Source organism: Mus caroli, chromosome 18 (assembly GCF_900094665.2).
Source record: "Mus caroli chromosome 18, CAROLI_EIJ_v1.1, whole genome shotgun sequence".
NCBI lineage: Eukaryota > Metazoa > Chordata > Mammalia > Rodentia > Muridae > Mus > Mus caroli.
The window spans coordinates 7,633,036-7,650,620 of NC_034587.1; the positions used below are offsets into that span (position 1 = coordinate 7,633,036).

Below are 17,585 nucleotides of genomic sequence, written 5' to 3' on the forward strand. Positions count from 1 at the left end.
CACTTTGTAGACCAGGCTGGCCTCGAACTCAGAAATCCGCCTGCCTCTGCCTCCCGAGTGCTGGGATTAAAGGCGTGCGCCACCACGCCCGGCGGTACTAGTTCTTAATGTCAGTGTTCAGGCTGATCTCTGAGTTCAAGGCCATGAAACACAAGAGTTCCAGGTGTGTTACGGACTGAGACTGTGTCTTTTTTTTTTTTTTCTTTTTGGGCTGGGCATAAGGGAACACACACCTGCAGAGGCAGGTGGATCTCTGTGCGTTTGAGGCCAGCCTGGTCTACAAAGCTAGTTCCAGGACAGCCAGGGCTACACAGAGAAACCCTATATCAGAAAACCTCCCCAATCAACCAACCAATCAATCAAAACAGAATAAAACAAAACAAAACAACCACAAATATTTCTTTAATTCCAGGTATTGACCAAGATATAAACTTTTTGTTATTGTTGTCTAGGAGTAAAAGGTTAACTGTACAGTTTCAGTCATTGTTAGACACGTAATATACATCTGGCCATCTGGCCATCTGGCCAGTAGTCTTTTTAACCCTGTGACTTCGAAGGCTAACACTGTATGTGTTTCTGTGTGTGTGTGTGTGTGTACATTTGTGACACTCACCTGCTTAGAGTGGTAGCTCATAACTGTAATCTCAGAACTCCAAAAATTGAGGCAGGAGACTCTCCAGGTTGAGGCCAGCATGGGCTATGTACAGAGAATTAATGTGTGAGCATAAAGAATCGATGAACATATTTTGCCTGCCTAAAAATAGCATCAATAATTACTTAAGAAACTTGAGATTATGTTATCAGTCATCATTAAACTTGTAACATTGCACTGTGGCGTTGGTAAATATCTAGTTCACTTCTGCTTTGCTGGGTGTTGAGAAGTGTGGATGTATAGGGGAGGAAAACAAGATCTCCTCCCCGGAACTGCTCATAATATGGTGGAGTGGCATGCACGCAGACACGTGGTCTTTCTCTGCCAGTCAGACTTAAGTGCCAGGGTAAGCAAAGCAGTAGAGGGCAGAGGGGGCTCTGGCCGCAGCTGGAAAGAACCTATGGAGAGCAGAACGTGAAGCAACTCAGTAATATTTAGTTAGTTTTAAAAATATTTTGTTTTATGTGTATGGATGGGTGTTTTGTGTGTGTGTGTGTGTGTGTGTGTGTGTGCACATGCACGCATGCGTGCCCAAGGAGGCCTCGGGGTCAGGAAGGTGGGATCCTCTGGAAATGCAGTTATATTGTGGTTCACCATGAGGGTGCTGGGAATCTTGGGCCCTCTGGAACAGCAGACAGTGCCCTTAAGTGCTGGGCCATCTCTTTAGCCCCTAGTCTTTTAAGTGTCTTGTAACAGCCTATGAAGCCAGTGGTGACTCCAAACTCCTGAGTTCCTAGCCAGGGAGTTCCTGGCATGTGTTGGGATTACAGGCGTGTTCCCCTTCGCCTAAATAGTTGCTAGGATTCTTTTCCTCATAAAAAATTAGCCATTTGAGATTTTTTGCATAATGTATTTTGTGTACCCCTTCCTCAATTGAGTAGGGTTTGGGAGAGAAAGATGGGGATTGAGAGCTGGTGAGATTGGTTTTTGTTATTGTTTTTGTTTTTTTTGTAAAGATGACCATAGCCTACCCTGATAGATTTGAATTCAGTTCCAGGGCACAGGTGGTAGAGGTAAGAGAAATCTCCCCAGAGTTGTCCTGACTTCCACACTAATAAAGTGTCGTTCACATGCAAGCACCCACAATCAATAAAGTAACTAAGAACTAAAAACAAAACGTAATACAAGTACCCAGGAAGGAGGACTAGCAGTCCATGGAACCAAAGGCTGGCTGTTTGAATTTGGTGTAGCTGGAATGCAAGGATTGAATGTTTAGAAGCCAGAGGGAGGAATGAGTTTTTTTTTTTTTTTTTTTTTAAAGAAACTCCAAGTTTTAAAAAATATTTCAAAGCCCTGTCAAGTCAGCAGTAAGTAAAGCCCAAACTATGTTCATCTGTAAATAATGAACTTTAGCTAACCCTGGCTTCCATGACAGGTGTGCTTTCTCTCTGTCTGTTGGACTCCAACAATGACCATATTTTTGTTTTGAAGTATTTTGATAATTGAAATAAACAATGCCAGCATGCTCCTGCTTGCCTGTTTCCTAGGCATGTTTTCCCTCTCTCCCGGAATCTCGAGATGTATGCTGAACTCACACCCTTACATGGAGGTTTGTCAGCCTCAGGCTTGAGGGTGGGGAGCACAGGGGGCTGCCCTGCTGTTCCTCCAACAGAAACAGGAGTTCTGCTGTGGTGGGAAACAGGTTTCCTTACTTGTGTTTCTTGTTAATGATACACAAAGAGGCAGAAGAGCGTGTATCCCTTATTCCATACCGTCTGGGTCTCAGAATTTTAATAGGTGTCGTGTTTCTGTTTCTCTAGCACTTGTAGGATGCTCTGTAGACACTGGCCTCCCTTCCCTGCTGCAGGCACCTCTGAGCTTTGTGGCGAGTTGAAAGAGTTAACATACACCCTTAAGTGCTTATTCTCAGCAGCAGTGACTTAGGGGACAGACACTTTTTAGGATAGACCAAAATAAGCTTTGTGAAACCTTCAGAAGAAAGTGCATCAAGTGGGTAGGTTAATATTTGAAGTTCTTTTCATAGATGTTTAAAAAAAGCTTGTTTAATTTTTGTGCATGAGTATTTTACCTGCATGTGTGTATGTGCCTGGTGCTTGCAGAAATCCCTGAACTACAGTCTGGGGTTGTGATGGTTGTGAGCCACCATGTAGGTGCTGAGAATCGAACCCCCAGTCCTCTGCAAGGGCAACAAGTGGTCTGAAGCCTTGGATCATCTCTCTAGTCCGGGACATTGTTTTTTGGTGACGTGGTCTTACATAGGTGTCTGGACTCAAACTTATCTGAGACTGGCCTTGAACTTCTGATCCTCCTGTCTGTTTTGGCCCTCCAGGTGCTAGAATTCTGTATGGACATTTGCAACCTGTGGTGTAATTCGGAAGCGTGGCTTTTGTTTTTTGAGACATGGTTTTGCTGTATAATTCTGACTGTCCTGTAACTCACTCTGTAGACCATGCTGGCCCCAAACTTAGAGATCTGCCTGTCTCCTCAGTGCTTGGGCTACCAATGTGAAAATTTTTATTATAAGATTTTTCTCTATTGTGTTGGAATCAGTTTGGGTTTACTAAGATGTTATTGCTGGCCCTGGGGCAGAAAGTTACCACTTCTCCTACCTTCTTTCCCCCTGTGGTGTCGGATACCACACCCTGGGCCTGGAGGATGCTCAACAAGTGCTTACAAATTGTGCAACAACCCCAGCCTGCTATGGTTTTTTAAAGACAGTTTTATTTATGTATATGGTACATAAATATGTTGTGAGTGTATTACACATATGTGTGTGCTGATGGAGGCCTGAAGAGGGTCTCGGATCCTCCAGAGCTACAGGTGGTTCTGAGTCAATTGTGGGTGCTGGGAGCTGGGAGTCAAACTAGACGTGGAAAAGCGGGAAGTACTTATAGCCACTGAGCCATTTCTCTGGCTCGTCTTCTGTCTGTCTGTCTGTTTTCCTATGATGGTCAAGCTGGCCTTGAATACCTGTTTCAGTGCCCTACCCTTACCCCTGTAGCTGGGAAACAGCACACCATCATCACCATTCGAATGTTTTGCATGTACCTCACAAAGCACCTGAAAACTAAACCCATATTAATATATGGATTGATATATTAATCCTGCCCTTAATTTTTAAAAAAAGAATGGTTTTATTTTATGTGTATAAGAGCTTTGCTTGCATGTATGTGAATATATGTATGTATGTATGTATGTATGTATGTATGCATGTATGTATATATGTATGCATGTATGTATGTGCTGGTATGGAAGTCACAGGAATTTCCCACCTTAGCCTCCTTAATTTCAGGCTTGAACTGCTTCCCCACCTTAGACTCCTGCTGTTTCTATTGGGAAGTAATTTGTTGTTTTGGCTTTTTATGTATATGAGTGTTTTGCCTACATGTATGTCTGTTTACCACATATATATCTGGTACCCAGAGGGCATCAACCCCAGAACTGGATGCTTGTGAACCACCATATGTGTGGGAATAAAACGTGAGTCTTCTGCAAAAGCAACAAATACTCTTAGTTACTAAGCCATCTGTCTCCGCAGCCCAGCCTTGTAAGTTAGCGGGCGGAGAGACAAGGCTTTAATTCCCACTTGTTGCCCTTGCAGAGTATCTTTTATGTGCTTTTATCTGAGTGGGACACAAAGGTGAGGAAGAGGTCCAAGATCATTATGATCAAGGCTTTGATTTGGACCAGGGCTGGCTTGGGCAATCAGTGCTGCTACTACTGCAGAAAACACTGATTTCTTCAGACAAAAGAAATAAGGTTTTGTTACATTTGCCTGGTCCTAGTGAGTAAGTTAAGAAACAAATACCTTACCACTAAAATAGGTGGGAAACTAGTGACCATGTGTGTTCCTGTGTATAGCCACATCTGGTCTACACAGCTCTGGATGACTGGAAACTTGCTATAGACCCATATGGTCTCAAACTCCTAGAGATCTGTCTGCTTCTGCCTCCTCTGAAATTAAGAATATGTGCTTGGCCTTAGGTGTATGTGTGTATGTCTGTGCCAAGTGTGTATGAGTTTATGCGTGTGAGTTCAGATATCCATGGAAGTCAGAAGAAAGCATTATTTCCTTTGGACCAGAAGTCAAACATTTTTGAGCAGTCCAATCTAGATCTGGGAACCGAACTTGGTTCTTTCAGAGCAGTCAGTATGTACTTTTAGCCATCCAGCCATCTCTCTAGCCCTATTTAAAATTTGTATTACATGTACAGGTGTATCTGCTTGTGTGTATACACAGGTGTGCAGGTACCAGCACAGGTGCCTGTGGAGGTCCTGCCTGGGCTTAGAGTTGCAGGTGTTGGGGAGCTTTATAACGTGGTTTCTGGGATTGCACCCTTGATCCTAATGATGTAGCAGCAAGACTCTTAGCTGAGCCATCTCTCCAGCACATGGGTTTTACCAATGAACACATCCTCTTAATCTAAATTAAATCAATATAGAAAATAAAATGTATTATGGGAAGGGAGATATTAGGCAGAAATTATCATGTTATTTGTAAGATTAAACTTAATAGTGTTATTAAACAGTAAGTTGCTATTTGTAACTTTGAGGTTTCTATGACAAAGTATCCATAAGTATGTACATATATGTGACCATGGCTGGTGTTGGAGTTCTGAGGACATCTTGTGAGGTTCATTCTCTCTTTCTTCCCACCACGCAGATCCCGTGGATAAACTCAGGTCGTTAGACTTGGTAGCAAGTGCCTTTTCCCATCAAGCACCTCAACAACCCTCAGTTTTATGAAATGATCAAACAGGCAGTTCCCAGGAGGCTAGTGTCCATTTTTAGTTTCATCGTTTACATTCCCAAGCTCTCTTGTCTAAAGAACGAGAAAAAGAGTTAAAAACTGTTAATCACTCACAGTGGTCTGAGCACTGGGGTTAGGCACTATTATTGCCTCATTTATAAATCAGGACACTGAGCGACTCCCTAAGGTCACAGAACATGCTGGTGTTGAATCGGGACTGGAACCAACGTCTCCTAGCTCCTCAGTCAGAGCTGTTACCCCTACCCCTACCCTGTGGAGCTGGTTAATCAGCTCAGTTATTAATATCCCACTTGCCACATGCTGCAAACCATGATCATAAATATTTTGCTGGCATCTTATCTTCACATTCCCTATGTACCAGCCACCCTCTCTCTTTGTTCACAGCATTTCTAGTAACTTGTAATTCTATCTGAAAGTCACCCTAGCAGAGAATGTTTAAGTAAGGATTTTGAATACTTTCATTTTGTGTGTGTGTGTGTGTGTGTGTAGTAAGAAAATCCACTATCTCCTTAACATCTCATGGCTTTGAATATACATTAGGAACCAGTACAATGTATGCGCCCGCCTAAGCTATGACAGACAGAGGCTTACCTAATAAGTGACTCATTGCTCCTCAGAGTTCTAAACGGCAGAATTAGTCAGAAAGCAAGTGCGCCAACAGAGCTTGTTTGCCTTTTTGCACAACCCCAAATTAAAGATTTTTTTACCTGTTTTTTTTTTTTTTTTAAATCCCTGCCTCTAAAACATGTACAAAATTGTCACAAAACATGAAATAATCTTACGGGAAAACAAAGCTACAGACAAGAAAGCTGGCTTAGGATGGTCTGAAATGTTATTGCTAAATGAGTCTTTGAAGAAAATGAATTCCCTTACTGGAATCAAAGTAATTTATTATGTATTTCATGGGTGTCTGCCAAAAGGGTTACCAGCAAAATGAAGACTTAATGGGTCCGAATTAAACTCAGTGTGACAGATAGCCTTGCTCCTGTTTGGGGTTACCTGCTAACTTTTTCCGTATTCTAATACTTCAAAGACAGGTGTCGTCGTACTTAACAGCTCAAATCCAGCTAATGGTCACATCCAGCTTTAGAACAATTTGTGTGTCTGTTTGCTACAAAATCTCCTATAACCCAGGCTGGCCTCAGATTTGCTTTGTAGCTGAGGCTAGCCAGGAACTCCTGATTTTTCTGGTTTCCACCTCCTAAGGGTGGTGATAGGAATCTGCCACCACACCCATGTCATGTGATAAACAGAATTCCAAGACAGTATCTGGTGTTTCAAGAGGAATGGCCTGCTGCCTGTCTGGTGTATTGATTGGCATGGTCAGCTTTCACCAGTGTTACAAGCCATTTTCATTGTATCATTTTTATTGTATCAAACTTTATTTGTTTGATGTTGTGATTAAATTTAGTGGTTGGTTTTTAGGGAAGCCTGAATATGATCTTAAATTTTATTCCAGGGCTCACAGATTAGCAGCCGGGAGGAAACAGGTTCAGGCAGCCAAGAGCTAGCTGAAGCTCCCTGTGTCTATAGGGAGCTGGCAAGACGTGTCCTCCTACAAGGGAAGAATAATTCCTCCCATCTGGTCCTTCGGAGTATTGTGTAGCGTAAATGGGAGATGCCCACAGACTGCTTTGAAGCTTTAAGAACACTTAAAATAGAAGCTCGAATAGCACTCCGACTGTTCCCCCCCACCCCCCAGAGAGTGGAAATAAATCTTTACTTTCTAAAAGGGGAATGTGAAGGAGTTCCCGTGTTATATGAAGGAGCCGTATTTTCAAGCTCCCCCCACCCCTCTGATAGCATTTTTATAGCCTGTATTTCCTTAGCTCCCACTGCAGTGGCTGAGTATCTTTCTGACCTTGGCTGTGTTTTTTCCACTGATCCTCACCCATCTCCTGAGAAGCACGTGAACATGGTGACAGTTTAAAGGTTTGGCATTGGGGTCCTGGACAGTTTCATTTAACCACTGAATAGAACACTCCATCTCAATTTCACAAACCTTTTCTTCAGAAGGTTTCCAGATTGACTTTAAGTTACCCCACAGACAAGTTACGCTGGCAGTTTGTGTTTGCCTTGAGCTATCTGCCTTCCCTACCAGATGCCCTTCGGGGAGCACAGGTGCAAGATGGCTTGCTTCTTTGTCCAGGATGGATTGTGGCTAGAGAATCACTTGCTCTCCATGAAGGAATCTGAACCAACCCTGAGTTAGGCCAGTTTTGGGGGACTAGTCACTTTAGGAGTGGAGGAGTTGAGACTGGCATGCTGTGATGGACAGTGAGCTCCAGGACGGCTCTGCTGTGACGATAGTGCTCATGGACTATGTGTACCTTCCACATGGCACCTTCGCAGCTTACTGAGTCTGAGCCTTGTCCTATTCTGCCTCCATCTGGATCAAAATAAGCCTTTTTAAGTGGGCATACAGGTTTCCACTCGTACTTTCCCTTTGCTGGGATTCATGTATGTGTTTTTGTCTTTTTTTTTCTTGCGGAAGGGAGCTAGAGAGAGCCCCACGGGAGTCTAACCTAGAGGCTACAGAAGCATAGCATGACCGAGGAATGCCTGGCTTCCCCTCACATAGGATTCATGAGCACAGACTCACTCAGATGCATGGAGAGGCAGATCAGTGTCTTGAAGCTCAGACCCCACCCCAGAGCATGACCACCCACCCTATCTATAGCTTTCCTGGGCACAGACAACAGTCCCTTCCTGCAGAGAGGAACTGTAGAAGGAATGCAGACACTCTAGCAGAGTTCTGTGCTGTTTCTTTGATGTAAGACCCCTGTAGCCCACCCATGCTGGCTGCTGCTTGGTGTGTAGCTGATGTGGCGTTGACCTGATCCTTCTGACCTCCCCAGGCATTGCACCAGCACCACCATGCCTGGTGTATATGGTGCTCGGGATTGAACCCAGGGTTTTGTGCAGCTTGGCAATGTTCTACCAACTGAGCTATCTCTTCAATAGCTTCAATTGGGTTTTCTTACAAAATTAAAATTTATGCTATATATGGTAGCATGCATCTGTGATACCAGCTCCTGTGAAGTGGGAGGCAGGAGGATGGTGAATGGGCTCATAGCACAGCCCCATTTCAAATGTGTGTGTTTCTACATGTGCACACATAATTTCATAAGCTAGAAAACTTTATCTGTTTTCTTGCTCTGTTTGTTTTCTTTGCTTTTCTTTTTGAGATAGGGTCTCATTATTAGATCAGGTTGGCCCAGGAACTCACTGATCCTCCTGCCTCTGCCTCCCCAAAGGCATGTGTCACCATGTCTGGTGGCATTCTGTTCTTTTCAAAATTAGAATAGTGGTGTGTGTGTGTGTGTGTGTTTGTTTGCTCCTGCGCGCATGCATATGTTGTGTGTATAAGCACATGTGCAGACCTCCCACATCCTGTGAAGGAGAACGTTCAGGAGTTGTTTTCTCTCTTTTCCCTGGGTTTGGAAATTGAACAGGTTTGCTCAGTGCATGGTTTTACCCACGGAGCTGTCTTTGTGTTTCTTCTGTCTGCTGTGTTCGACATTCTGTTCCTAGTGAAGGCCAGGGCAGGAAAGAGGAGATTACTAGTGGGAGCCAGCCGGTGCTAGACGCTGTTCTGAGCACCCGACTGCTCGAATGTATCAAATCTGAATCCTTTAGTAACTTTAACCAGTGACATACAGAGACAGAGATGGTTTATTCTCAAGAGAAGCAGCTGGGTGATGTGAGATGACCTGCACGTGCCTCACGGGCAAACTGGGCTTTCCTCATGTTCCCTTCTGTTGCAGCCTGGAATATACCAGAGTTGTTCCTGGAATTGCTTCTTCCTTTCCAGGGGCATTTTCCCGCCTGCAGTCTCCCACCTACCCTGGCTTGCATGCTATGCTAAGCCCAGGCTGAGTCTGGTGCTGATAACACATTCTTTCAACAGGAAGTTCCTCCATTTTCAGTTGTCTGTGGGAGGGTGGAGGGCAGATAAGCTGTGAATGGAAACCCAGAACAGATTTCTATTCTGTCCTCAATGCACTTTGATCTGGGAGAGAGAGGGGGTTTCTGCCTGGTTTGAGCTGCCTGTCTGCCTGGGGAAGGGAGGAAGGATGGTTAGACTCTCTGTACCCCTAAGTGCTCTTCTCTGCTTTCTCCCAGGAACATTTGTTTCGGTTCTAGTAAGAGCCTTTGGCTATATAGAGAGGCCCACCAGTTGATAAAGTCCTTTGAAGGACTTAATTAGATGTGGGAAAATGTTAACTCATGGAAATTCTTTGATTTGTTTGTTTTGACTTAGGGTCTCACTTTAGTCCTGGCTGGCCTGTAACTAAGGAAACAGATCAGGCTGGAGTTTCTAACTCAGAGATCCACTTGCTTCTTAAAAACTGGGGTTAAAGGCATGCACCACAGCTAAAATTCTTAACAGATCATTTTTATTATTGTTGTTGCTTTTTTGTTTTGGATTTTTTTTTTTTTTTTTTTTTTTTTTTTTTTTTTTTTTTTTTTTTTTTTTTTTTTTTTTTGTGAGATAGTGTCTCGTCATCGTACAGGTTGGCCTCCAACCCTGTATGCAGGTGAGGAGAATGGCTTTGAACCCCTACCCTCGTGCTACTGCAGTGCTGAGGTTACAGATGCTCACCACTGTACCCAGGGCCCCCCCCCCCTTAAAAATCCTTTAAGACAAGCCCAGGCTCACTTCTGCTTCAGCTTCCTGAGTTCTGAAATTATAGGTATGAGATACAATGCCTACGTGTGTGTGTGTGTGTGTGTGTGTGAGAGAGAGAGAGAGAGAGACAGAGACAGAGACAGAGACAGACACAGAAAGGTATGGAGAGAGAGACAAAAAGAGAGAGAGAGAGAGACAGAGAGAGGTTTTGTGTATGTTCTCAGGGTGGGGGGAGGAGACTGGGTCTTATTATACAGTCCATGCAGTTCTCTTCCTTCTGCCTCCGTTTCTAGAATGTTCCATGCTTGGTGAATGTGTATGTACACACTGGTTTCAAGATTATGAGTGCTTTCTGATATTTTTCTCCTCAGATGATCCATGAATAAAACCTCTGAGGAGAAGGGATTTAAGATGAAAACCAGTGATGAGCTAGATTTCTTCAGGAGAGTTAGTGACTCTGCAATTAAAAACAGCTGTGGGAGTCACTCTAAGCAGGACGCAGTGCTCGGTAGTTAGAGCAGAGTTGTGTTTTTGCCAGGTTTGGGTTTATGCTGGGCAGCATGGAGATGGTTTCAGGGATGTACTGGGCCCTTCTGGCCCCTGCCTCCCCTCCCTCTTCCTCATTTCATTAATGGTCCCATTCGATCACCTGAGCCTTTAACTTATGCCTCTGATTTGTGAAGCCAGCAGCCTTGATTATTCTCGGTTCCATTAGAGTATTCAAAAGAAAACACTCAGAGAGAGGAGTAAGTGGCAAGGAGGCCCAGCGCTCTCCCACGTCCCCACTCCTGACGCATAGAACACGGAATCCATGCCCTGCTGGGTTTCACTTACCACTGTAGGACAGGATTTTTCCCATCTTGCTACATGATCTGATTATTTTTAATAATTGCATAATAGTTCATGGAGCGGATGACCCAGCTTTCCAGACCATTCCGTATTGGATTGTTCCCATGGTTTCAACTATTTTAAGGAATCCAGTAATGGATGGCTTCCTTTGTGCCACCTTTCCTTTCTTTTGGATTATTTCCTTCTAATTCATTTCCAGAGTGGAATTACTGAGTTCAGTGGCCTTGGACACTATTAATTGCCTTTTAAATTACTTTTGTCAAAACCAAAGTACAGCCTCATGGGCCACGGACAAAGGGCCGGCATGTTTACTTGACATCAGCCTTTTGTAGTGTTTGTTATAAAGACTTTAAATTTTATTTTTCCTTCTGTGGTGAGAGAGAAAAGCCAGAGTGTTAGTGTTGCCCCGAGTGTATACCACAGGGACATCTGCAAGCCCCAGGCTTCTTGTGTTGTGTTTCATGTTTAAATACCATGTTCTTAGATAGCTCACTGGCAAAAGGTGCTTGTATTACAAGTCTGGCATCCTGAGTTCAATCCTAGAAGGCATATAGAGTTGGAAGGAGGGAGAGAAAGACTGATTCCATGAAGTTATCGTCTGCCCACATACAAGCTGTGGCATATACACACCTCATTCTAATCCCCCAATATCTCTCTCTCTCTCTCTCTCTCTCTCACACACACACACACACACACACACACACACACACACACACACACTCATATTAAAAGGTTATGAAGTCTTGGCACACAATTCTGTGTTTCCCGAGAGACTCAGCTGTTGCTTTAAGAGCTGATGTTTTTCAGGTGCACACCTGCACTTTGGGGTTTGTTGGCTTTCTTTAGGATGGTGAAGCCTAATATTCATATAGAAGAGTTATTTCTCAGAAACTTGGAATTGTTTTTCAGGTATAAGAACAACACTAAAGGCATTAGCATTTCCTTGGGGCTGAGGATATAACTCAGTGTGTGGTATGCTTGCATGTGTGTTTGCATGTATGGATTGTAGTGCATGGGAAGGCCTGACCCTTCCTTTGTTTCCATCTTACTAGATCTTGAGTTATAGGCAGCCCCCTTTTACTTGGTGTCTTAGGGTTTTATTGCTGGAAGAAACCATGACCAAGGCAATTCTTACAAAGGCAAACATTTAATTGGGGCTGGCTTACAGGTTCAGAGGTTCAGTCCATTATCATGGGAGGAAGCATGGCAGCATCCAGGCAGGCAGTGCTGGAGAAGGAGCTGAGAGTTCTACACATCTTGATTTGAAGGCAGCCAAAGTGACTGTGACCTTCACAGCTTGAGCATGAGACCTCAATCAAAGCCCACACCCACTTCTTCCGCCAAGGCCACACCTAATAGTGCCACTTCCTATGGGCTAAACATCCAAACACATGAGTCTATGGGAGCCATACCTACTCACACCACTATGCTTGGGTTCTTGGGACAGAACTCTGTTCCTCTCTCTCTCTGCCTCTCTCTCTGCCTCTCTGCCTCTCTCTCTCTCTCTCTCTCTCTCTCTCTCTCTCTCTCTCTCTCTCTCTCTCTCTCTCTCTCTCTCTCTCTCTCTCTCTCTCTCTCTCTCTCTCTCTCTGCCTCTCTCTCTGCCTCTCTCTTTGAGTAACCCAAGCTGGCTTCTAACTCATGGTACTCCTCCAGCTTCAGCCTCCTGAGTGTTGTGAACAGATCAAAGATTTTTTTAAAACATTTTCAAAACAGACAGGAGCCAAGGGTCATTGAAATGATTGTTGAATGCCTTGCATTTCTTTTTATGAAGAGCTGTCACTAAAATTAAAATGCATAGCTTTTGGGAGGCAGAGGCAGGCAGCTCTCTGTAAGTTTGAGGCTAACATAATCTAAACAGTAAATAATCAACTCCAGCTCTAAGTCATCAACCCCGACTCAAACAGACAAATAAACAAATGCAGAGCCTTACCCTTGGCTCTCACTCACACTGCTTTTGTTCCTGGACAATGATTGCTGTCCTGAGCTGAGGATAGAACTAGGGAGAGAATAAACAGAGGAGAACATTTTAACAATGTTAACTTAACAGCAGTACTTTCTATGCGTCTAATCTTTACTTATGGTCTAGCACTTACTGTAGAAACTTGTTATACAAACATGATCGTTAACAACAGTGATGTTCCAGCATAGGTGCATTTAGATATCCATTTTATTTTATTTTTAAATTAAATTAAATTAAATTAAATTTTATATTCAGACAGGCTTCTGTGTAGCCCTGACTGTCCTGGAACTCTCTGAAGACCAGGATGGCCCCCAGTTCAGAGGCCTACTTTCCTTTGTCTCTGCTGGGATTAAAGGTGTATGCCTTCACCACCTGGCTTATTTATTTATTTATTTTTTTTGAGAGAGAGAGATCTTTTCATTTATTTATTTTTATTTTATGTGTACTGGTGTTTGCCTGCATGAGGGTGTCAGATCAACGAGAATTGGAGTCACAGTGGAGAGATGCCTTGTGGCTGCCCCTTCAGAATGCTCGCATAGCAAGGCACCATTCAGACATGATTACAGACATGCTGAGTCAAGTCTAAGCCAGGTAACCTGTGTGCAGACTGGAAGTGACCTGCCCAGAACTTTGGAATTCAACCTGTCTACACCAAGCAGGCTGATTTAGATCCTAACCCAGAAGTCTTTGGCCTCTGAGCTTTCTGCTTATCACTTGTCTTACGCTGTGAGCTGGCTAGCCTTCTCTCCTGGAGTCCCAACAAACCCCAGCAGGGTCTTTGCTAATGATCCTGGTGCTCTGGGCTAGCTCTCTGCTGTTACAGCTGTCTATTAATGATTCTGGTGGAGTGCCTTGGTGCACTGGGCTAGCTCTCTGCTGTTCCAGCTGTCTGGGCAATCCCAGCACTCTCTGAATTTCTCAGAAGAAAAATTCTTATTTCAGAGAAATCAGACACAGCCAGAGACCAGCAGATTGGCTGCTTCTGGAATGACTGGCTTGGCAAGAAGTCTGGCGTGACAGACGTCGCTATACAGGGCTACTGTTTTTGTGTCACTCAGACTCATGTGCTTGTAATGGAGTTTCTGGAGTCAAGATCGAAAGTCATTTGCCAGAGCTCCGAGTGTCACGCTGTCTGCAGTGGCCAGCTTCACAGCATTAATGCAGTTATTTCAGTAACTTCACAAGAATCTTTATACAATTTTAAACATCTTGAGTTTAAAGGCGTGGTGGCACACGCCTTTAATCCCAGCACTTGGGAGGCTGAGGAAGGTAGATTTCTGAGTTCAAGGCCAGCCTGGTCTTGAACTGGAGTGAGTTCCAGCCAGGGCTACACTGAGAAACCCTCTCAAATGACAACAACAAAACAGAAAGAAACCAAAACAAAAACCAAAGAGCTTGATATCTCAACAACTTTGTGAAGTTTGCTTCCCTCCCAACCCTGTTTGTCCTGATGCATATAATGCTGTCAGTTTGTAATATTTACATTTATGCTTGTAATATTTACATTAAAATCTGAGTTTAGGAATTTCCTCCCTTTCTTCTTCCTCTTTTCTATCCTTTTTCATATTTACTTTTGAGTTTGGGTGTTGCTAAGATTGATCTTGCACGAACTGCATCTGTTTGTCTCCCCATTCTCTCCATGGTCTTGTTTAATGATCTGGACTGGTCTAGGACATACTGTGTTGCTCAGACTTGCCTTGGACACACAGTCACCTTCCTTCCTCTGTCTCCTGAGTCCTGGGTTATAGGCATTCACTTCCATGCCTGCCTCCAGGTCTTGGACTCTCATCCTCCTGCCTCAGCTTCTCAGTACTCAGGAATCCAGACCTCTGCTACCAGGCCAACGTCTTCCTGGGTTTTGTCAATCTGATTTTTTTTTTTTGTTGGGAAAGAGAAAGATGGGCACAAGTGGATAGTTGGGTTTGGTCTGTTTTGTTGGAAAGTTTGTGTGAGGAGGGAGCAAGTCACATGACTGGAGAAGCCACTCCTGGGGCACTGCCTTCCATCTTTGTGCAGGAGTGTGAAGGCTGGAGGAAAACGCAGGTTCTGCTTGGGGAGAGGAGTCCCTGGGACACACAGAGCCCCAGCACACCCCATTCAACATAGCTGATTCTGGTGCCCTGGGGTTCTTCAAAATAATGGCCAGAGCATCAAAATGGGTGTTTGAGGAGTTTAACAGAGTGATGTTGCCAAGCATTGTTTGAAAAATTTTAAGGAATCATAACCTGTTTCAAACAAATACCCGGTATGGAATGGAGCCCTGGAGGCTGGGGAGAACTTAGGGTGCCTGAGTCTTTCGAGGAAAGAGGTATGACTAGAGAGTGAGCGGCTGTGGCTGAAGTTTTGAGGAAGCCTTGCAAGTGTGACTGGTCCCTTAAACTCTAAGCAGATGTCAGTTATTTGGGTTTGGTCCTACAGCGTTTGCAGTGTGAACCCTGCCAGTGTGGTTTGTTTCTGCTTTCCACTCTTAAGTTTGACAAATTGGAGTCGGTCTTTCAGAACCCCATCCTGTCTACCTCTGCTTTGTGCTGGGTGGTCACTGGGTTCCGAAGGTAACAACACTGTTCTAAGAATGTTGCCAGAACTGGGTGGATGGCACTGGATGACGGTGGTCAGCACAGTGTGTGCCTCTTGATTTGGGCAAGGAAGAGTAAGGCTGGCTTTAGTTTTGCTATGTCATTTGTTCACTGATGTTGAGGCAGGAGGATTGGACCAGCTAACCATCTCTCCTCCTCTGTTCTCTTCTTCCACCAGGTAGGTGCATCAGTGATGTCTGCAGTGGGAGAAAATGCCAACCCCGAGAACAGTGACCTCAAGTATTCAGGTCAAGACGGCCTCTACATAGGTGTCAGTCTGTCCTCCCCCGCCGAAGTCACATCCTCCGTGCGACAGGATTCTTGGTGTGCTCTGGCCCTGGCCTGAGCTGGTGCTACCAAGAGGCAAAGAGGGCTCTGAAGGCCTCATACCACTTGTGTCTGATTTTGTCCAGCAGTCCAGATGGCAGCAAAAATGCAGACATAACATTCCTTCGATGCGTGATTTCTGTGCCTTTGTTTTGAAAGAGATATATTTCTCAAGAAGCTTACTGAAGTAAGAAGAGATGGGCTTTTGCAGGAAGGGCCAGCACCGTGGGCATGTGGCCTGCTCCCGCCAGCCTGGGCTGCTTCCTGCCTCTGACTCTGCCCCATACCAGTGGGAGAAACTGTGACAATGACTGGGGCCTTGTCTGCTAAGGAAGATTGAGAGAAAATGTTTATGTGTATTGCTCCAAATCATGTGCTTCTTGTGATCAACCTTGGTTATCCCAGAATTTGTTCATCCCTGACCTCCCTCCATGCACATTTCACAAGCATTCGTGGAGAGGAGTACTGGAAGCCATTCGGTCTGTCCTGGAGGCGGAGTGCGTTCCTGGGGTCTCAACAAGAATATTAATTTGCAAGATTGCATTATGACAGACACTGACTGACTTATCTCAACGTTCATTGTAACGTGGCTGATCTGAGGTCACTTGGAATTTGTAAACAGGGTAGCAAACAAGATATTTTTCTTCCATGTACACAATAATTTTTTTAAGTGCAATTTGCGTTGCAGCAATCAGTGTTAAATCATTTGCATAAGATTTAACAGCATTTTTATAATGAATGTAAACATTTTAACTTAATGGTACTTAAAATAATTTAAAAAAAGTTAACTTTAGACATATGCTTCTTACACTCACACCCCACTTCTGTGTTCCCAATTGTTTAAAAGAAAAAAAAGATTTCAAGAACAAATCTTCTCTCAGGAAATTGCCTTTTCTCCATTTATGGATTTTTATACAAGAACACCAACACAGTCCCCGTCCTTTTACTGAGGAAAAAGTGCTGGAAATTGCAACAAACCTTTACTACCTAGAGAATAGCATTTGTAAATATTCTAAGTATCTGTAACACTCTTGACGCCTGTACCACGTGACCAACCCACAGGTTGGTTTACATTATTATTTTTTTTAATGGGATATCATATGGAAACCTATTTCACCAGAGTTTTAAAGAAATAAAAAGGGTATTGTTTTGTGTTCTGTACAGTGAGATCCTTCCCTTTCATCTTACTTCAATGCTGTGTGTGACTCTAAGGTGTCACATAGGACAAGTGCAGTGGTGTTTGCAAGCTGCCTTGAGACCTTTATTTGAAAGAATTGTTCTTTGGGGGCCACTGTGCACCTTGGATTATTTGGAATGGCACATGGAATGCCAGTTGGAAGCACTTCTTATAAATGAATATGAGATTTATGGGGCAACATTGTCTGAGATTATGAGCAGTCTGTTTCAGATCATTGCTTGAAAACATGCTAGCCAGTTCTTCTAGACCTCTTTGTGAATGACTATACTCTGGGACTCTAGGTCAGGACACTTTCCTTCCTGGTCCCCCTTCTGCACAGTGCACCTCCAGGACTGCAGGCTGACACCCACCAGACAACCTTTGTTGGGTGGATTTTAGGAAGTTAGGCAATTGTTAGTACAACTGGAAATGCTTTGAATGTCTGGCATTTTGAACTTGTTTTTTTTTTTTACAGATATTCTTGGTGTGGTAGATGAAATTTTATGGCAGAAAACTATAGGCAGTGCTGGTAGGTGCTCAGGGTTGGTGTGTATATTTGGGGAATTCATAGGAGCAGAGCTGCCCCAGAGGCTAGACCTACTGGCTAAGAATGCTAGATATAAAACCAGACCACTAAGGCTTCAAGTCTCTGTTCTGTTCTGTGATAGATTATCCA

General features: G+C 43.9%; 1 protein-coding gene across 2 annotated transcripts in view; it reads left to right on the plus strand.

Moving 5' to 3' along the window:
- Gata6 (GATA binding protein 6) overlaps positions 1-16,893 on the plus strand; it is a 32,881-nt gene extending 15,988 nt beyond the window's left edge. The window contains exon 7 of one of the 2 annotated variants that reach the window (XM_021150661.2): positions 15,584-16,893. In XM_021150661.2, coding sequence (XP_021006320.1) covers positions 15,584-15,751 — 168 coding nt within the window. In that variant the 3' untranslated portion in view covers positions 15,752-16,893. The remainder of the gene's footprint in view (positions 1-15,583) is intronic. The other variant, XM_029471963.1, reaches the window with a different exon arrangement.
- Positions 16,894-17,585: the final 692 nt, after the last annotated feature.